The sequence below is a fragment of the Uloborus diversus genome, chromosome 1, assembly GCF_026930045.1.
Source record: "Uloborus diversus isolate 005 chromosome 1, Udiv.v.3.1, whole genome shotgun sequence".
Lineage (NCBI taxonomy): Eukaryota > Metazoa > Arthropoda > Arachnida > Araneae > Uloboridae > Uloborus > Uloborus diversus.
The window spans coordinates 127,908,609-127,931,032 of record NC_072731.1 but is presented as its reverse complement, the minus strand read 5'-3'; the positions used below and the strand labels follow the sequence as shown (position 1 = coordinate 127,931,032).

The following is a 22,424-nucleotide window of genomic DNA, read 5'->3' as shown; positions in this document are numbered from 1 at the left end:
ATTTTTTAACTTTTCTTGTATCTGACTTATACGTGCTGAGAGCAAGGATGTGCACAGGATGGGGGAGAAGGGACACCTGTAGGCCCGAGCCTGAAGGGGGCCGAATATTTTTAAAACTAGGGGTGAAATATATTGAGTGGAAAAGTCATTTGTGACGGGCCTCAATTTCTGTGCACGCCCCTGGCTGGGAGGGAGGAGGGTGAATGTAACTTCTGTTTAACACAAAACACAACTAAAACAGAGATTGATTAAAGGAAGTTTAGAAACCTATTCCTATCCTTTTCGGTTGAAAGAAATATTCTAAAATTGTGTTTTAAAACTTCAATTTCGTAGCAGTTCTGAGGGAATGTTTCGAAACACCCTCCCCTTAACGTGATCGAAGGTCGTCTAAATCGCGCTTTTTCGGTACTTCAAATTCGAAAAATCACTGCAAGAAAATCATTGAACCTACTCTTTTCCTTAACGTTCGTTACCCGAAAAGTTTACAATCGCGTCTTTAACACTTTAAGACCTAGTCTGCCTGAATTCTGCCTTGTAGTTTAGGTCCGAGCCCGTCTGACACCAGCCGGCCCACTTAAGGCCGTCTGAAATTGACTTTTAGAAACTTTTACGAACTTCAATTTGGAAATATTGTCGGGTGCAGGGTCCCTCAAGTATCCGTCCTTGGTAAAGAGTGAACTAACTAGTCGACTCGATTTAAATGAACTGCCCATCTTTTCAGTATTCATATTTTCACTTTACCTTTTTTAATTTTCCAGTAAAGATGTATATCAACGAATGAAAGTCTAACACTAGCATCATAATGTACTTAGCACATAAGCAACCTCATACGCAAGAAACGAATTACCATGTACTATTCATTTTTCATTTCCCGCTAATTGCGGAAATGATTGAAAATGGTTGCACAATAATGTTGCAAAGAAACAAAAATGTAATAGCTGATACAAATGCGATCTACAATATTTTAACTAGAGGAAGTGGTCCAAAAACGGGCCACCACTTTCATTTTCTACCTTCTGATTTACCTGTTCACGCTAAAAGGATAATTTTAGTGCCAATAACTCTTAAAAGCATTCATGAAAGTGATCTTAGGGTTTAAAGACCATTACACCAGTTTTAAGTGCTTTGAAACTTCATGGTTACGAAAAAAGTTAAAATCATGATTTTCAAGAGGTGGTTCAAAAACGGGCCACTCGAGGAAAAACTATTTTATCTCTTAAGAAATAAATAAAAAGCATGAAATTTTATTTCAAACATTTTATTAAATAGATATTAGAGGGAAAATAGATATTTTTATGGAAAATATAAATCATTTATTTCATTTTTTAGTTGCGGAAGTTACAAATGTAGTAAATCTTTTTTTTTTACATCCCACACATTTGGATGTTTAGCCTTGCAGCATATAATCCACAATTCTCCTGTACTGTCACCTGAAAAGAATCTGTCGTAAATAATGCATACTATATTGCCATCATCAGATGTATCAAAAACAAGAGACACCGAGTCGTCATCCTTGTCGTTGCCATCAGGTAGGAAGATCAGTGTGGTTTCTTTTCGAGTCTGACTACTGTCGTTGGGATTTCCTCTTTGACTTGTTGGCTTGACTTGAAGATTTTGAATGTTTTCTCTTTCCACAGGCAACTGATTCCCCGCTCACAATTTTCCGACTGTTGTTCAATGCATGATCCACAGTTTTCGCCAGTTCGTCTTTAGTCGTGATCCAGTGATGATGCAAGTCTTGGCGCTCTTGCGGCCACAATTGTTCTTTTTTCTTTGCAACAGTGGGGATTGGAGATATTTCATATGGACTAATTTAAGTCATTATATTTTATGTCAAAACTTTCAAGTATCGAAAACAGCGTGGTCTGAAAATGGGCTAGCCCGGTTTTGGACCACGCAGTAATTTAAGTTTATGGTGCATTAAGCCATTACTAAACAAGCAAATATTTTAAATCAAGTACACTGAAAGAAAGCCAATATAATCTACTTTGTTTTAAGATAAAAACCATTTGCTTCACTGTATAAATTAGAAAGATATAAATTAAATTGTACAAGCTTCGAAAAGTTTTGAGTTTTTGAAAAGCGAGTGTTTCTTATAAAACAGTTCCTGACAATCCACGTGCTTTAGCTATGAAGGTTATTTGCTCACTGCGCTTTTGCTTCTTCCTGTTGATTCATTCGGTACCATTTTTGCGACTGTGAACAACCCCCTTCCCTCATTTTCAGTAGGTGGCCCGTATTTATAACACTTCCTCTAATAACAAAATTTAAAATATAATTTTAAACATCGTTGAAAACTTTGAAGTTAAAGAAGAGAGGCAAAATGAACCGATGTAATTTAAAGCAGGAGTGAATAAAGTAAATTGTAAATTTTCCCCTTTTATCATTTTCATTTGCGCTTTTTATTGCGTTGTGTCATTTTACTTCTCCTTATTATTAATATGCTTTTTGGCTTCGAATGTTTTTATAACTTAATTTTCCTTAGTTCATTTCGTCTTTAATATAAATAAATATAAAAAGAGATTCAGCACACATAACAGCATTTTTCGTAAGAGTTGTGTTAATAGTTTGTTACTACATTTTGCTGCTAATCTACCATTAATATTTCTGTTATTTTCATAATATTTTTGCTAGTTACCTTCCAGGTGCTAAAGGTGTTAATATCAACAAACTTTAACCAAGATATGAAATTGAATATTTAATTCGAATTTTCCGGTGACGTAGCTATTTTTTAGCTGTTCTATTGTTGGTTCAGAGGATCTTCGAAGAATGATCTTCTCAAAAAATGCCCTCCAGTCATGGCCGTTTGAAAACGGTTTTAAGAAGCGAGATATAGTTAAACTTAATTAGATCGTGCTTTGACTGTTTGGAATGTTTATATTTCGTCTGATGACATTACACAATGGAATAGGGACATTTATTTCTCTGTTTGACAGTTACGAAAGAACGCTTCGGATTTCGATATTGACATTTTGAAAGCAAACAAAAGGATGTTTCCAGAATAAATAACCTTGACAAGTTTTGAGTTTAGTATCCCCTCTTTATTTTTTGAAAATTTTATTATGTACTAATTTAATACTCAGATTTTCTCTCCCTTCGCTAGCTTTTGAAAAATAATTTATCTAAAAACTTCATTTTTGCCAAATCTTGTTTGGTTAGAATAAGTTTCAAACGATGCATTTGATGATTTCACTTCACTCAGTCGATATAAAAAAATTCCTTCGCCTTCCTACTGTATTGGATCATACATGTCAGTGTATATGGTGTGTGTTGATGTTATAGTAAAAAATAAGAGGTCATTTCATTCAAGCTACACGAAACAACTCATTTCTTTAAATATGATGAACTGACGTCATAGAATTGTGGTCCGTTCATCAACTATTTTTCAAGCGGGAAAAATGATGATGACGTCAGTTCACATAATCGACATGATGATGAATCTCTTCAATAAATGGAAAATATTGATGATAATGTCGTTCCATACGAATAGCAAAATAATATTGACAGAATCTTATTGAAACCACGGGATGACCACACTAATCAATCATTTCTTCAATCGACTTGATAATGACGTTACTTTATTATCGAAAAGGGCAATGAAAACTCTTCACGCAATAGAAATGGACATGTCACGTCATTTATATGGCATAATGTGATACATTCACACACAAAAACAAAAACAAAAAAGAAAAAAAATTTAATAATTTGAATTTTGACATCTTGAATTCAAATTATGTTTTTCGGAATCACGAGTGTGTGTATGTAGGAGTGTGTGTTTGTGCGTGGGGGTATGTGTTTGTGTGTACGGGTTATGTGTATGTGTGTGTAGGCATGTTTGTTTGTGTCGGTGGGGGGGGGTATGTGTATGTGTGTGTAGGCATATGTGTTTGCGTCTGTGTGCAGGCATGAATGTGTGGGCAGTTGTGTTTTTGTGTGTGTATGTGTGGGTGTCTGTATGTATGCGTGTGTGTATGTGTTTGTGTATGTCTGTAGGTGTATGTGTGTGTATGCGTTTATGTGTGTGTGCGTGCGTATGTGTAGTTGTGCATGTATGCGCCTGGAGACGGCTTTCGCTAGAGGTGCAGCATCGTGAGGAGCCCGTCGACGGTGATGGTGCGGAGGGTGGCGGTGGGAAAAATCAAAGGACTGTCGAAAACAGTCAAGTGAGAGCAATAAGCAATCGTAATTGCTCAGAAAAAAGACTTCTTTTTAGTTGATAAAACCAAAACCTTAAACTGAAGACCTTGGTGTAAAGATGAGACTTGTGTCACTTTTTGCCGGTTTTGTGATTGAAATAATTACACAAAGAAATTATTATGCTCAATTCACTGTGTGATACAGTTTTTATAACATTAATAATTTTACGTAGGGGAAAAGGGGGCACATGTGAACAATTCTTTTCATTTCTTTATTTTTCAAAACACATTTTCAATTTCTCAACGTAAAAGTATCCACGTAATTGAATCAACTTTTGTGTCATGGATGTTTTTAGGATCTGTTGGACATGTGCCCCTAGTGAGCAATGTGAACAGGCCTGGGAACCCTTTATGAATATATAATTATTACTTTCCTATAATTAGTTTGTAATTTTTTTGTTAATTGTTATTAGTATTGTTAAATATTTATTTATTTAAATTTATTATTTCAAAATATTAATTTATAATTATAAATATGAAGCTAGAAAGGTTGCTATGGCATTTTTATCTTACTCTGAATTATGAAACTAGTGGGACCTTTTTATGTTAACCTCTTTCTCAATGCACAAATGAGAGGGGTCTACACCTAAAAGCCCTAAATAGAAGTAGATATCTTCCACAATGGCTCTGTATCGAAAAATACCTCTCTGCTGGTTAATGGATGCTATGGACGTATAGTTTCTGTAATACTTATCAACCCACACCATTAAGGCATGCATGTAAAAGTGGAATTTCCGAGATTTTAGTAGATATTTTAAAAAGTTTTCTTACTTTCATGTAACTTCTTTCGCACACTAGTGCGAAAAATTGTGCGCTACTTCGTATGAAAGTACATGAGGAGTTTGGGTACTGAAATGAAAGTTAAATACTGATGATTGAGTTTAAGCATCATGTGAAGTATCATCGCTGACACTGCTGTGGGCTGGTAAGAAGCAGTAACTGCAATTTTCCCCCGCATTTTTGTCATCCGTTATACGTTAGCTTTGTTGTACAAGCTTGCTTATTTGGTTTCTGCTAAAAAAAAAAAAGCGTGAAGCATGTCTAATTCCAACATTTCCTTATTGTTAGGAATGAATCCAAATCATTACTGCAGATGCTGCCGTTTACCTGCCCAAGGCAGTATGCACGAGATTACATTAAAACTCATCGTCGAATTTATTGAAACCGGTAAAAACTCCTCGACTCCGTTATTTAAGCAACTTTGCCTTTCAAATGAAAACTCGGGGATAAAGGGGTTAAACGGAATATATAAGAAAAAAAAAACTTCCAGCATTCATGACGTTTGAGTTCCACCGAAAAGGGGTGGTCAAAGCCTCAAAAGTCCACCTTTGGTCATCAAAAATAAATAAATAAATAATCAAATAAATAAAATAAACGCTCAGCAGTACAGTCAGCTGAGTAACCATCTTCAACCGCTGTATGCAGAAGAAAAATCTTCACCATCAAGATGAAAATGGATGATTTCAAGCAAGTGATTCAGTACGTTGACCCTAATTATCTAAAATTCTATTCATGGAACTGATTACTGGGTCCATAAAAACCAGACGAGAAATAGAGAGAGAGAGAAAGAAAAAAAGCAACTTTTCGATGGAGGAAATATTTAATATAAAAATGATAAATACTACATAGGCATTTGACTTTTTTTCTCCTTTTCTCCGTTCCTTATTTTTAATTTTTTGCTAACTTGTTTACAATCTTTATTATCAGACTAAAACCAGACAAGAGAAAAATGCATTTAATTGAGATAATTATGTTTATGCATATTGTGTACTTTACTTATTTCGGCAGTTATCCTTCATTCAGTGGTTTTTAATGTATGAAGTACGAGTATAAAATAAATTAATTTTAACTGATTTTCATTTCAATTACTCTTAACTAAACTTTTGGGCTATTGATTTTATAAAAAACATGGATCCTAATTTAAAAAAAAAATGCAGTTTGAGTAAAGAAATACAACTAGATTTCGGGTGAAATTTAATTGCGGATAGCACAACAGCTCAAAAAGCACTTTTGGTAAGTCTTGTTCTTTTTAAACTCACCGTTGCAAAAATAAAAAACTGGAGAGGGGAGGGGGATACGTCCTCTCATTTGAAAAGGTATATTTAAACATTTTCATTACAACTTCTGCGAATTAAAAGCTTTAATATTGAGAAATCTTGGCTTTTAATCTTCAGTGGATAGCATTTAAAACTTATTGGGCCCAATAAGAGGCACATGGATGGGTTAGAATTATTGTTTATATTGATAGTGGTATAGGTCAAATGAAGGGCTGGGTGCAGAAATGGGACAAGCCAAAAGGAGTCACTTTTTGATCAAAGTTTTTATTTCTCACTAGTGGTACCCGCACGGCTTCGCCCGTAATAGAAAAATTAAAAGGTCTTTTGGTTCGCCTGTATTTACAAATAATGTATTGTGAATTTTCTCGTCAATTGGCTTGTACTCATGTTACGGTTACACGTTATGATAATTTCGTATCTCGCCAATTGGCTTGTGCCCATGTTACGGTTACACGTTATGATAATTTCGTAATTTATGATAGTTTTTTTCCTTAAAATTGGAATAAAAAAAGAACCACATCGAATTTTCGAAAAATCGCTTCGAGGTGCACACCTTCATGCTACATACTAACTTCGTGCCAAATTTCATGAAAATCGGCCGAACGGTTTACGCGCTATGCGCGTCACAGACATCCTACAGATAACCTACACACATCCAGACATCCTCCGGACAGAGAGACATTCAGCTTTATTATTAGTAACTAGTGGTACCCGCACGGCTTCGCCCGTAATAGCAAATTAAAAGATCTTTTGGTTCGCCTGTATATTTACAAATGATGTGTAGTGAATTTTCCCGCCAATTGGCTTGTGCCCACGTTACGGTTCCACGTTATGATCATTTCGTATCTCGCCAATTGGCTTGTGCCCATGTTACGGTTCCACGTTATGATAATTTCGTAATTTACTCGTCCATCTTATGATATTTTTTTTCCTTAAAATTGGAATAGAAAAAGAACAAAATCGAATTTTCGAAAAATCGCTTCGAGGTGCACACCCCCATGCTAAATACTAACTTTGTGCCAAATTTCATGAAAATCGGCCGAACGGTATAGGCGCTATGCGCGTCACAGACATCCTACAGACATCCTACAGATATCCTACAGACATCCAGACATCCTCCGGACAGAGAGACTTTCAGCTTTATTATTAGTAAAGAAGATAACTTACATTGAAATAAACATGACAATGGATTATGTCATTTGGATAAAAACATATCTGGTGTTAGTATTGCAGAGTATCTAATATTGTAACACCTTTGAAAAATTCTACAAAAATTTTTAATAGGTTGGAAATTGGCCTACTGAAAAATTCTCATAATGTGGCATTCTTGCCCCAAGCAGTTCAAATATTTTATGAATTTTGTTAAACATTGAATTGGGTTCCTGTATTAAGTGCAACAACTGCGCAAAAAAGAAAAAAATGACCTCTTGAATTCAAATTATGTTTTTCGCAATCATGAGTGTGTGCGTGTGTGTAGGTAGGCATGTGTGTTTATGTGTGTGGGGGCTATGTGTGTTTGTGTGTAGGGGGTATGTGTATGTGCGTGTAGGCACGTGTGTTTGTGCCTGTGTGCAGGTATGAGTGTGTGGGTAGTTGTGTGTAGGTATTTGTATGTATGGTGTGTATGTGTTTGAGTGTGTGTATGTGTTTGTGTGTGCATGTGTATGTGTGTGTAGGTGTATGTATGTGTGTATATGTTTGTGTGTGTGTATGTGTTTGTGTATGTGTAGGTGTATGTATGTGTGTATATGTTTGTGTGTGTGCGCGTGTACGTGCGTGTATGTATACGTGTAAATGTAGGATATTGACGCAACCTGGAAACGGTTTTCGCTATAGGAGCAGCATCGTAAGGCAGCCGGTCGACGATGATGCTGCAGAGGGTGCTGGCGGGAAAATAAAATCATGTGACATCAAAACAGGCAAATAAAAACAATAAGCAATCGTGATTGCTCAAAAAAAAAAAAAAAAGTCCACCGAGAGCACTCGAAAATTGACCACTACCAAAACTGCTGTCACGTAAGAATGGGTGACATGGGTCAGTTCTCGGGCCACTGATTGGACCAGCGGCCAGAATTTTCTGCCAGGGATCACTCAATAACAGTAACAGCATTTGTTAGACTCACAGTGAACCTATCATAAGTTTTTGGAATGACAATAGCTTAAGTGTCTTAAATTATAGTTTCTTTAAAGTAAGTTACAAATAACTTTTCACAAGCATTAATGTCTAAGAGAAATAAAAGTAAGTACACATATTCCTTTTGAAATTAAAATTTACGAATTCCTGATTGTTTTCGTTGATGCTTTTTACAAAACTGGCAATTACTTGAAAATATGTTATGATGACTTGCCCCATTTTCATTCTAACCACGAAATATTTTTCCTTTTTCTCTGTTTCCAAGAAAGTCAAGCGCTTTAAAAGTATTTCACTTTTAAGAATTAAAAAAAAGAAGATCCGTTCATTAAAAAGAGGAATTCGTAACCGAACAATCACGAGCAATTTTCCAACCATTTAGTTCCGAAAACGTAACTAACGACCGTCAACATCTAGAGCGGAAATGAAAAATCGAGATATTTATGACATCGAATGTCCCCCAATATTTCTCCAAACTCCTCCAATTATTCCAGGCGTTCCGATTGAAAATTTATTTTCATCCGCAGCAGTCGAAGATGACTGTCGCAGAAAAACTTTAATAATAAATAGAGAGCTTTCAAAAAGATGGCAGCGGAATAAAAAATAAATAAAATTATACGACATCAAAGTAAAGATCGCCATTTCATCTTCTTGCTTTTCTATCGATTAAAGCTGCCCGGTTATTAATCGCTATTCTGAAACATCATTTCATCGTTCAAGAAATTCATTAAGTTGACTTTGTTTTAAAACCAGTTATTTTCTTTCAATCCATTTATTTTTGAGCTGTTGGGTCTGCTAAGCAAATGTCATTTAAAATCGCGTTTTTTAATCATGCAGTTTTTTTAAAACAAAAAACAAGCAATTCAATTTGAAAACAATTTGTTTATTTAAAGAAGTTGATTAGAGGAAATGAAGGGACATCCGTGACACTGAAATGGAAGCTTCGCTTTAGATCCCTTCGAGGTCCTAGTTTCGATTTCAACTGATACTCTAGGTGTTATTTCCGCTCTTTGTGCTACAAATCTTCTGTTCGCTTACATGTAAATAAAAGGGAATACAAGCTCTCGAGGCAATGGCCCTCCATATCCTCAGTGTTTATTAGCTATGAACACGATAACAACAACAGAATGATGATTTAGTTTCCCCAAAGTAGGAAATATTCAATTGTGTTTATAACTGGAAATTTTAGGAATGATTCAGTTGCTTAGACCAGTGGTTTCTCAACTATTTCACTACAGAAAACCACTTGGTACCCTGCCAAATCTTAAGCAGGCTACATACGACAGAAACAATATTTTAAGAGCAATTCTGTTAGGTGAAATGAGATGAATCCAAAAGGTTTCTTAATAAATTTAGTTACAACAATAACTAGTATGTTGTGGCCATCACGAAACTTTCTTCTATATTTTTCTTTTTTTTTCTGATCCCTCCCCATGCTTGACGAGGAAGCAATATTCCCAACAAAAACAAAATTACACATGCAAAAACTTGACTACCATCCCAATGTCTGAATTATTTTAAAAGCAAAGCAAAAGAGCGAAAACTGAAAGTTATTTTAAAAGCCTTGCTTGAATGAATTACAAATATTTTATTTGTTAACAAACATAAGATGGCAACAGTTAAAAATTTTAAATCATTGAGATAATATTTCCTACCATTTCCATACAATTAAAATCACGAGAAATACGCAAACGACAATCTATTACGATTTATCTTTCTTATTGTTGCATTAATAAAAATATTTTTATTCGCAAAAAAAAAAAAAAAAAAAAAAAAAATCAACACCTCTTGGAGCAATTGGCGTCAAAATAGAACCAAAGCCTGTTTACATATGGATTCACATATATTCTAAATTTCAACCAGAACGTAGCATTACTTCTTGAGATAGGACACTCAAAATGGAAAAAAAGAACGGGTGATTGCGCTACCCCCCTTTTTAGCTGTTGACACAAAAATAAAATCAGTTTTTATACCCACTAAGGGCTACTTGCCGATAAATTTTTCTTTCATTCCGTTCATTATTTCTTGAGATACAGCAGTCACAATTGACGACAAAAAACGTTCTATAGCTCAACCCCCGTTTGAGTTATTGACACCAAAATTGAATCAGCACCTGTTCCTGTTAGTACCAACATATGGACCAAATTTTGTTTGATTCCGCCAGTAACTTCCTGAGGAATAGCAAGCACGCGTAACTCGAAAAACGTCCCATTGCTCCACCCCCCTTGGAGGAATTCGCGCCAAAAACTAATGGGCACAAGTTCACATAGAGGCACATATGTGTACCAAATTTCGTTCGATTTCATGCGGTAGTTTTTGTTGTAGAGCGGCCACAAAAAACTGGTCACACACAGACGTGACACACATACATACACACACACACACACACACACACATACATACACACACACACAGACAGACAGACATTTTCCAAAAATAGTCGAAATGGACTCAGCACACCTCAAAACGTTCGAATCCGTCAAAATTCGAAATTCGAAAATTTGCACGAATCCAATACTTTCTTCTATATATTAGATATAGAAGAAAGTAAAAACAATAGAGTTCGCATTGTTAATAGCTGTTTGCAGTCCGCATGAAAATTGCTGTAGTGGTTACCTCTAGTGGTTCGCAGACCACAGGCTGAGAAGCAATGGTTTAAACCATGTAATCCTCATATAAATAATAGCCAATGACCGAGTAACCCACGTGCTTCAACAATGAAAGAAGTTGATTAGCGTGCTTCAACAATGAAACTCGCGCCATGAAATGATAATTTGATAATATGATTTGGGCCGTGGTAGCCTGATCGGTAAGGCATTGGACTCGGGGCCGGAGGGTCTCGGGTTCGATCCTCGCTGGTCGAAGACATACCGTCGTCATTAAAGGGGACTGGGCGACGTTAAATATGCTCGTGGACTCAATGTCCTCCAAGTGAAACGATACCTCTGGAGGTGCTAGCACCAGGTAGCTATTAGCTCCTGTACTAGTTCTAAATTCTCATTAACTGTTCGATCCGGTGATGGTGCTGCCATCTATCGGTATATAAAATAATGGAGGCAAGGCACTTAGTATGCAGTCCTCGACATAAATACAGTTGAAGTCAGTTGTGACTCTGAATAAGAATAGGAATAATATGATTTGATAGAGTTAAACATGCAGGGAAAGGCATCATTGTGACAAGGCTGAACTCGATCCGGTGACTTAACTGTTTTACTGGTAAGACTCATTTTAGGAGAATAACGAAACGTAAAAATGGTCAACAATGACCGCTATCTACTGGAGTTAAGGATTAATCCACTGGAGTTAGGGTTAAAACAAACTACCAAAATATCACTAAACAGGCAATTTCTGCGTTCAAATGTAAAAGCAAATCTTCACCCGTCATACTATGAGGGGAGAGTTTCTAGTGTTAAAATAATCAGCCATTTAATATTTGCCAATCTTGTGCGAAAGTCTTACTTTAAGATTTGACTTGAATAAAGCCTTGAACAGTCAGACGAAAAACAAAAATATTCAACATTACAACAATTCTAGCTATCACCAGGAAGTTGAGATGATACACTAAATACTGTATTGGGTTGAGGAAAGTCTTTGAACATGGAAATAAAAAGCTTATAACTCGTTTTTTTTATTTTCCTTAGAAATTTCTAACAACTGCCATCTTCAGTAGAACATCAAAGCTTTCCATGTACATGTAATGTTAATACATGCAAGTACTTTTTCACCCCCATATTAGAAAAGTTATATGAAAATTGTCCCCTATAGGAGGTTTTGCCCCCCATTACAGGACGAAAAGTACCCCATGTGTTATTCTGATGCATATGCTATATTTTTGTAAAGAATCATTAAAATCCATTCAGTAGTTTTTACGTGAAAGAGTAGCAAACATACAAGCATTCACATATATAATAGCAGTAAGATAAATATCACTCACAAGTTACTTAATTTTTAATGAGATTTAAAATTTCATGACAATAAAAACAAATACATATATTTTTTAACAAGATAGCACGGAGATGAAAGGCTTTCTGTTTTAAGAAATCTGTTAGAACTGGGAAGAAATATCTGCTACTCCTACAGTTAACTACAACTCACACAACAACGATAACTTATATTTCTTCCTTTTATGTATTTATATACTTTTATGTAAGAAAAGGATTTTCACCAATCAGCCCTTTCTTCATATGTTTTCATTTTTGTCCGACAACCTTGTATACGAAATATACCGCATTTGTTTGTTCGTCTGTCAATTTATTTGCTATGTCCAGACGACTGTAGGGCGTGGTTCTCGTTTTTTTTTTATTAATTTCAATTTTGCTTTTTTTTTTTTGTTCCAAGTTTGGATAAGATATTTTATACAAATTCTCTAATAAGGGATTGAAAAATATATCCTCTTCTTAGTTAACACTGGTAAACAAAGATTTTGTAATGAAACATTTATAGTGTTTTTAGGGTAATTTTTGGCACTGATTTCCAATATCCAATCAGAATTTTTTCATCACCCATAGTTCTTGTGTAATCGCTACGTTTTCGTGATATAAGCTACCTGAACTGAACCATTTTCCGTATTTTTATATTTGAATGCAAACATAAAGAATTTACAAATTTTTACTCCAAGGAAAATGTTTTAGTATACTGTAATAGTATTGACAAATAATGAATATGTTCGTACTTTAATATCAAACAGATGAGACTTGGTATTATCTCTCTCTAAACTATTTTAAAAGCTATACTATTGCATGATTGAAACATGTTGCCTTTTGTGTTTTCGGTATCACTAGCATATTCAGTAAAAATAAAGGAAACATACGGAGATTTTTTTTTAATGAAATTTAGCACAACACATATCATGCGACAAGTATTTATGGCCTAAAATTTAGTTAAATTTTATTAACTGCTTGGGTTTTACACAATGCAGTTTTCTCTGAGAATGGGATAACAATGGCAACAGGAATATATATGTATAAAAAAATGTCCTATTATTCTACTGGTTTTTCATATTAAATTAGACCATTTCAAGACTTTGTAACACTAGTGCTGAATTTGAATACTTAAAACCAGAATTTCTTATTACGTTAATATTAATATTATTAATGTAAAGCTTTGGAGGGTCACCCATTGTCCAAGTGAGTAAATTCTTGCTGATTAATACCAAACACTTAATACATAGTTATGTTCCTGATGCCAAATACAGAAAGAAGCGAAGAGTAGCGAAGTTTTTGAACATTTTTTTAGTATTAACCATGCTATCTACTTCAGTGAATATGCGCATTTCATTCAAACATCAGTGTAGTGTTACAAAAATCTGTGAGTGATGGAAAAAAAACTGTTAACTTATTTGAATTCGGCACATTATTTTACACTAACATCAGGTATTTTCCTCCATGTAACGAAAGAAAAGTTTTTTTCTAGACTAGTGTAACCAATAAGCCACAAATTCTCTTGAACCTCACATTGAACTCTTGAACTTCTAAATTAAAACCATATTTTTATAGGTAAAATAATAATTTTTTTTTAAATAAAGAATGAAGAGACATAAATGTTTAATTTATAATTGTGTAGACGGCAGCATCTTTTGAAGTATTTTTGCTTGAAAACTTGCAATTTTTAGTACAGTTTCCTTTCCTTGAAAACACGAAGCAAAACGATTTCTCAATTCAATACATACTCTGTCTTAATAAAATTCATTCTTGTCGACAGAGCAATTTATCGGGGGGAAAAAATCGACGGATTAGACAATCAGTCTATAGTCAGACAACTTTGGACATGTTATCGACCTTTAGTTATACTCAACTACTCAATAACGCATTGCTTATTCCCTTGTTTTGACGTAAATGGCTTCTAGTGATTTATTTCAATTCAAAGTCAAACTCAACTGGTGGTTTTTTTTCATTTATAACTTTAAACGAAAATATTGAAATTAATGAAAAAAAAAAGGGAACGAATACCGGTTTTATGACAAGTAGTTTTTTCAACGCAGTATGGGGTAACGGCTTCAGTATCATACATTCTTAAGACATCGCTCTCAGGTCAACTCAATTTTCTGAGCCTTTTAATGTATTTAGTCTTTGAAAACTATTTTTCGCTCATGCAACTACATCTCATCTAACGTTTGGCTGTTTCTGGATCCTCTGAAGGTGTTCATTCTGTTTTATTTGCTCAATTTGGAAAAAAAGGTTCTAGCCCTCAGTAACAGATACCGAAAATTCTGATGATACCCAATAACAGACAGGATGAGAAACTGATGAGTAATGGACAAAATTCCTCTTTTCTCTTCAAAATGTGCAAAATTTCTTTATTTTTAGACCTAAAACCTTATTAAATTCAAATGAACATGAAACACCGGTAGACCTCGTGGTGGCTGTTCATAACCTTCCACCATTGCTTTATAAATACCCACTGGCTCATAAAATTCACTCTGATAACACTAGATGGTTGCATCATATTCATGGGTCGCAGCAACATCAGTTTCACTCGTCTAAAATTCTTATCATTTAAATCCAAACTTACAACTGTCTGTTACTGGACTACATACTGAGCGTTGTAAAATCTTACTTGCCGTAATTAAATAACGTGTTTCATCAAGTACGTACATAATTTTCTCACAACTCATTCGACAACATTCCCTCTATCGCATTTTTTCGTCACAGATACATATTTCCTGATTTAAATGCGAAATTAACTTTGAAAATCAAGGAAGTTTCTTGTATACTATGAACAGTAAGAAATTGACTTCAAAATTTCAATGGATGTTTGATTCTCAAAACTTTCAAAATCATCTTTTAATCATATCATCACGAAGCATATTCATTAAAAATATGTTTCACGCAAAACATTATAACGATTATTTATGTTTTATAGCAATTCACTTTAAACCAAAGCAATTAAACTTTTTTCTCCAGGAAAAACTCAAAAGAAAAATGGTTTCTCAAGTCAATAACCAGACGATGATTTTTAATATAAATCGCATTTGCTATTGGCGGAGCTATTTATTTCTTGTGGTGGGAAAAAAATCGAAGTCGACGAGAGAATCGTTTGTTTTCGTTTATGTAAAGCAATTAGTTTTCCAGCGAACTGACTTCCGATATATTTTTAACCTTTAATTAAGCTTATGTGTTTGTTGTTACGCCGTTTGCAGTTCTCTCTTGGATATAAATGGTTTCAAGTAATTTATTCGGACTCGAAGTCAACCCAATGATATTGCCTCTGTTGTTTATCAATTTTAATGAACAGATAGGAATTAATTGATAAAGTAAATGAATATTTCATGACAAAGAGGAACTGTTTTAACAATTGAGATAATATTTTTACAACTTTTTAGTTGGTATGAGGATTTCTAATTAGCTTTTTCAATTCGTTTATCTAAGATGTTTTACTTCAAGTTTAAATGATTAATAGATATTCGAATTTCAAAATGTAACTTCCTAAATGCTGAAAATGAAACCAATATTATAAATTGTTTTATGAATTTCTTTAAATGTTGTAAAATGTTTTTTACTTGCATTAATTGTTTATGACTTATTAACTTTATAGACTTTTAAGCATTTCGAGTGTGAAAAAAAAGAAAAACAACAGAAAATTCAATACATGAGTTCATTTAACGCTAGAACGACCAGACCGGTCATTTTTACCGGAAAAGAATTTGAAATGCGCTCAAATGTTTTTTGGTTTTGATTAATTTATTCCTTTGATATGCTATGGTTTTGTCTAAATATTGATAAACATCTTCTATAAAAAGTTCATTCATTTATCTTGTTTTGTTTCTATGCAATTTTCGACTCTACTTTGAGTATACAGCGGTCAAAATGACCTGAAGTTTCCTTTGTTTGATTTTTGTAGGATAATTCCATACGAAAGGCAGAAAAAAGTAGTGTTATTAAGTCTTTGACCTTCTGTCATTTGTTTTTCAAAGAAATATTTGCTTGCGCAAAAGTTTAGAACTTTTCTTGTTTTCTAACTGAGTAAGTCAAATTTCCTCCAATGGATTTGAGCTAAGCGCATATGAAAGATGTTTGAAACATATTTTTTATTTGTTTTATCTAAATGTTTTAAGTTAAACTGTATGACATCTAATTAATATCAGAACGAACGTAAATTGCTTTTTTTTTTGACAGATACATTTTTATACAAGATTTAGAGTTTATTTTAAAGATCGGCCATTTTGACCGTTCCGGCCTTTCTAGGTATAGCGGAATTTCGGCCGTCCTAGTGTTACGTGAAACAGCCTTAATATCTAATGTATGAATCTTACCTACAGAAAATAGTTGCTTCAAGAAGAAGAGTGAAATTAAGTCATAAATTAAACGAATCCACGATGAAGCAGCCCATGAAGAATTAAGATTAAATTGCATATATTCATGATAATAAAGAATTATCATTGGAAAGGTGATAAAGTCAATACGTATCTAATGAGGAAAAATTTCCTTCCCGTTAAAAAGTGCCTCCAAAAGAAATGAGAATTGTCAAATACCTAGAGTCCTCTGCAGTTTGAAGATCTATTGGAGATTTTGATTGAATAAAAAAAAGTTTTGTTTACCAGTTTTCATTACACCTTGATATTTCACTACTTCTTAACGAACAAACAATTACTTATAATTTTTTATTCTTCTCAAACAAGAAACAATACGATATGATACGTCATTACATTCCAAATTAAAGGCATGAGTTATACCTTTAACAAACAAACTCATTTCTTACTTACTTATGTCTAGCGCTTTGTGCTATAAGTTGTTTGCTCACTATTTGATTAAATTAAGTTAATGACTACGAAAAAGCAATTTTTAACGTAAGTCAACTAACTACAGTATTAAGATAAATAAATACCTTTGTGCTGAACAATAAAGCAAGAAAAAAACGTCAAAAAAAGCACAAATTGCCAATTACACCAGAAACGTGTTTTCGGCGTTACAGGGAACGCCTTTTTCAATGCAAAAAGTAATGAGCTTATGGGTCTTTTCATATATAAGCTCATTACTTTTTGCATTGAAAAAAGCGTTCCCTGTAACGCCGAAACACGTGTCTGCTGTAATTGGCAATTTGTGCTTTTTTTGGCGTTGTTTTTTCTTACTTAACTACAGTATTGTTCGAAAACTAAGGCAGGGATTCCATAGATAATGAAAGAGTGCATTATCAAATAATTAAATAAATGAATAACGTAATGCATAAATGTATGGACTTATAACACATAACAGGGAATAGAAGTACGAATGAACGAAAAGGCAGATGCTTTAAGTACTTAAGTAATCTTTAATTTATTAATAAAGGTTAATTAAGGGATGTTTTTATTTAAGCTGAAAACAATAAATGCATCATTAAACAGGTACGGTATACTTATGAAGAATTGTTGTTAAAAACAAAACAACTAATAGGTAGTATTGTTTCCACAATTTATTGATGAATAAGAAAAGAATAAACAAATGCATAAAAATATGTAACAGTTATTTCATAAATTAAAAAGCGAACACATAATGTATTGATAAGTATACAGTATAAAGAGATTATTATATTGATTGATAAGTAATTGTATGCATTTTTTAAATAAGTAAAAAGAACGTTAATAACAGTAAATTATAAAAGAAAGGGGGAAATTTTATTTGATGTATTATGTGTCTTGTGATTAAACTGATGCTTAAACAAATAAATATGATATTTAATAAGGTTTGTGTGTAAAAAGTTAACTTCGATATTTTAATTAACATCATCAAATAGTTTTCGAAATTTCATGAAATATTTTCCTGAAACCTGATCTCACAATTAAATGATCTTTTTCATAGATATTTAAGTAAGTAAAGTGGCAACTTTATCAAAACCCAAAAGCTTTCTTTTAACTATCTGAAAAAAAAAGAACAAATTACTGGAGAGTGTGCAATTAAATTCAACAATACAGAGTGAATATTTATGACAGTATCTATTAGCAGGTTATTAGTGCACTCGCGTTGGAACAATCAAAAAAAAAAAAAAAGAAAAAAAAACAGCACTTAAAAATGAATTAATGAAGTTTCTCGCAAACAAATAAATCGGTGCAAAAACGATTCGAGAAATTCCCAGGAGTTCTTCCATGGAAGAATTATTTTCTCGAATAGTTCAAAGAAAATAAAAGAACGGGGGAAAAAAATCTTCTTCGGAGTCATTTCTTTAAGTGCTTTGTTGGTGAAATGCGCTCAGATATGGCAATTATTAAAACTTATGACTAATTGTTTGACTGCAACTGTCTTCGTATACCGCAACAAATCAGAACCGGATCCTGGAGGACAAGTACGACAGAGTCTGCAGCGGCGGCCATTTAGGACCACAGTAAACTTGCACTATACTGGAAAGAATGGTAATGAAGTACGTAATACGAGTAATCGCGATCATGATGAATTTATGAATAAGAGGAAACATATACCGAAATCGAGAAAATACATAAATACAGAACAAACTAAGCAGAATGATAAGTGAAAGAATGAGTGTGTATTTATGATATAAGGATGGAGTATACAGATTAGATACGTATAATACAAAGTACTTTACTGGAGAGGGGGGAATTGGTTTATATTTGAATTTTTCTACTCGCGTAAAAGAAATCGCTTTAAAATAAGCAAAAGAAATTAAAAATGTATTTAAGTAAATATTTTCTCGCAGATTCAAACTGTTTTGGACCAATAAAAGCAATTTAGAGTGTTTTGTTACCCACTCTAAAACTATCTTGCACGAGGTTTTATCATTTGGTTGTAATAAATTAAAAACTAAAGTAATAAATAATTTCCCAACTCCCCAAAAGATAAGTAGATGTTATGTAAGTATTGGACTGGCATTAAGGGACTGGAAATAGAACGTTACATTTCATTGAATGAAGATGAAATTAGTCAGTGCGAAAGAAACATTATGGGCTTGTTTTACAGCATTCTGAAACTGCTTTTTGTTATAAGAATTTCATAAATCCTCTCAGTGATGGTAGAAATGATTATTACAATCCTATGAACTTTCCGGTTTATGGGCAAATATGTCTGCCTATATAGCCTCTCATTATGTTCTCTCGATCCGAACCCATTAGCCCGGTCAGTTAATGTTTCGTTTTAATTTCTGGTAGTGCCGAGAAGAGGGGGCCGTCCGTGGTCCTCCTCCCCTTGACCCTAATGTCCCCGATGATTTGTTTTGGCCAAAGGACAAATGCTTGCGGAAAAGGAAATACGTTCTTCCCTTTTTTCCCGCCATTAATTACGTCTCATCTTTATCTCCAAAGGAAGGTAGGGTTACATCACGCTGAATGAATCTAATGGCGCCCGGGGCGGAATTATTTTCGTTCTGATGCAACAGCGCCCAGAATGCTGTTAGAAACATACTGTTAACCTATATTTTCTAGTATAAAAGCATAGTGTAATTGATATAAAGAATGATACATACTCTTATTTGTGGTAGTATGAAGTTTAGTGACTACAGCGAAACTCATTTTTAAAATACAAAGCTTTTTTTTTTGGAGTCTGAAGTTTACAATTTTACTATCAATTACTTAATGGAATGTATAAAGAGTAAAACAATGAAATAGGAAAGTGCTTTACAGTTAATGAAAGGAGCATTTGAGTTACCTGCACCTAATAGTTATGGAAGTCTAACCAAATATCGCTAAGGCCATAAGTCGGCATTGGGTTTGGCCTCTTACTTTTACAAACTATTACCAAGTTAATCACAAATGGTCGCGACATTATGGCGTCACTTCTGCATGTGTCTTTTTTAATTAGTTGAAGAAATCGTCCCACTAAAAAGTTTCCAAGTCTTCACCACACTTGGTTTATACCAACAGATCTTCAACTTCATCTTTCTGCGCTAAAAAAAGGGGGGCGGGGGTCTTCGCACTCGGTAATAACGAATTCAAATAAAATTTTTAAATATCTTTAAAAGGAATAAGCAAGTCATCAGAAACCGATAAAAACTGGAAAATCTTCGGAGCCAGTGAAATTTTTTGGCATCAGAAAAAATTACTTCTCAGTGCTTAAAGGAAAGTAACATGTCTTATTGCAAAAATGTTACTATTGCACTGAAAAAACTGTCAGTCTGAGGTGCAGAATTTTCCGGGCACAGCAAACAGCCATCTTAATATTTAGCTTTTTCTCAAATTGTTTTCTAGTAGGCTAATCTTAATGAAATACTAATCTAAGAAATTTAATGGGAAGCAGGCAGATGACACAAAGAACATATTGGTACTTACCGGCTACCAGTTGTATTCTTCCAACCATCACTGCCACCAACTGCCTGTTTCTCCTCCCTACGATCCATACGTTGCAAAAGGCCAGAATGGAACACCATGTAAGCAGAACACACCCACTTCCGAACAAAACATATGAGGTTTGCCAAGCTCCAGTGGGAAAATCTTCGCCAAAGTTGTGACATTCCAGTTCGTTGGCGTCCTGGTGATAACAGACCGACACCATGCCAAGTGTGGACACTAGTCCTTTTCTGTCATATTCCAGAATTTGTCCATCAGCATGCTCATGTTCTTTGACGAACCACTCAGGGTGGACATAAGCAGTAGTGGCAACTGTAGACACTAACCAAGACAGAAGAATCCAAAGAGCTGTCACAGGCCACGAAGTAACAAGCTCAATATGTACCACGCTGCATGGCTGGTAGAGTTCGGATTTTAGGGCATGGCCTGCTGGTATGAGGCGGGGTTTGCACAATTTGTACTGCATTGTTATGCAGCTTTAGTTATCTTTGTCGTTTGTATCACATCTCGTGACACCTCAAATGTGGTAATGTTCAGGAAGACGATTTTATTGATACAAAAACATTGTACCTTGTTACCATGAAGCAAGATCATTTAAAAGCAAAGTTCAATCTGATGTTAAATTTTTATTAGGAGTGTTTGAGTAGTTCAGGATCTTTCTAAATGCCCTCCGAATTGAATTGGATTTGATGACTTGTTTTTCACAACAAATATGATTTCCTTTTTTTATTACCTTTAAAACCAGTATTAATTTATTATATTCGGTGAAATAAAAAGCAATTTACTATTTGATTTTTCATTGCTGCATAAATCAATAGGTAAACATATTTCCGTTTCTTCTGCCATCTTAAAGGACTTTGCATCAAATGTTATTTCAAATGAACTCTTCATTACGGAGGCATTGAACACAGTAGTGCGTTGTTTCTACGAAATTTTACAGAAGTAAATGTTTTTAATCTAGAATTCATACTGCATGTACATTTCGAAACGATTGCTTTTTAAAGTAGTGAAACGTTTACTGACGCATAATCTTGAAAACTCACCATGGTTTTGGTATTTAAAAAATAATTTTATGAGATTGAATGCTCCAGAGTGCGTGCTTCTTGAAGGAAGAATTCAATTTCATTCCAAAGTACGCAGAGGAAATCATTTGTAGTTGATCCGATATAATGTGTTAAATACAAAGTATAAAAAGGGTGATATGTTTTACGAATTGCAGCTAATTGTCTTTTTTCAACTTATCACTCGACAATTCACTTTCAAAGGTTCTATTTGCATGCAATAACTTACGCTTGCAATCTTGTTTATATTTTCGCAACGCTTAAATTGTTAAAATACTGTGCCCCACACATTTTAATTGCTTCTAAACAAATTTCTTGAAATGTAATCGATGTCAATGCTGTTTTCCAATAACTTATTTTCTCCAAAACCAACTGTTTTCCAAGCCTGAAAATGAACAAAAGAAATTAGAAAGAGTCAAAGAAAGTATGTTAATTTGAAACAGCTTCAATAAAAATGTATAGCATTTCATATAAAGCAACTCAATTTTCTATATCATAAACTATTCACTACTTATTTATTAAAATGAAATTTACATGCCAAAAAATTATTCCAATGCTTAAAATAAATAAATGAATAAAAAAAGCAGGCATAAATATGAAAATTGTAAGATACATTCAAATGCTATAAACCAGTTTGGCCCGAGTAGAGCAGCTATGAACATCTACATTAAATGATACTATATCCGGATTTGGTTTCATAAATTAGATTTAAATTAAGCCTCCCTTGATAGAGATGTAGAAAGCGATATTTGTACTTTACTAAGTTTGAGTGAG

General features: G+C 34.0%; 1 protein-coding gene across 1 annotated transcript; it reads right to left on the bottom strand.

Annotated features, from left to right (window-relative positions):
* Positions 1-1,564: 1,564 nt before the first annotated feature.
* On the bottom strand, positions 1,565-21,055 carry LOC129234924 (uncharacterized). The gene is made up of 3 exons (XM_054868752.1): positions 20,572-21,055; positions 18,622-18,745; positions 1,565-1,808 (listed from the first exon to the last, which is right to left on the bottom strand). The coding sequence occupies exons 1-3, from the start codon at positions 21,053-21,055 to the stop codon at positions 1,565-1,567; spliced, it is 852 nt and encodes a 283-aa protein (XP_054724727.1).
* Positions 21,056-22,424: the final 1,369 nt, after the last annotated feature.

What these genes read in the sequence shown, in the direction of transcription:
- LOC129234924 (XM_054868752.1), bottom strand. Translation starts at nt 21,055, where the DNA reads ATGCAGTACAAATTGTGCAAACCCCGCCTCATACCAGCAGGCCATGCC. An exon ending in AAGAATACAACTGGTAGCCG is followed by an intron (nt 18,746 to 20,571) that starts GTAAGTACCAAT and finishes TTATTCATAAAT; the next exon opens with TCATCATGATCGCGATTACT. An exon ending in TACTTGTCCTCCAGGATCCG is followed by an intron (nt 1,809 to 18,621) that starts GTTCTGATTTGT and finishes GACTTAAATTAG; the next exon opens with TCCATATGAAATATCTCCAA.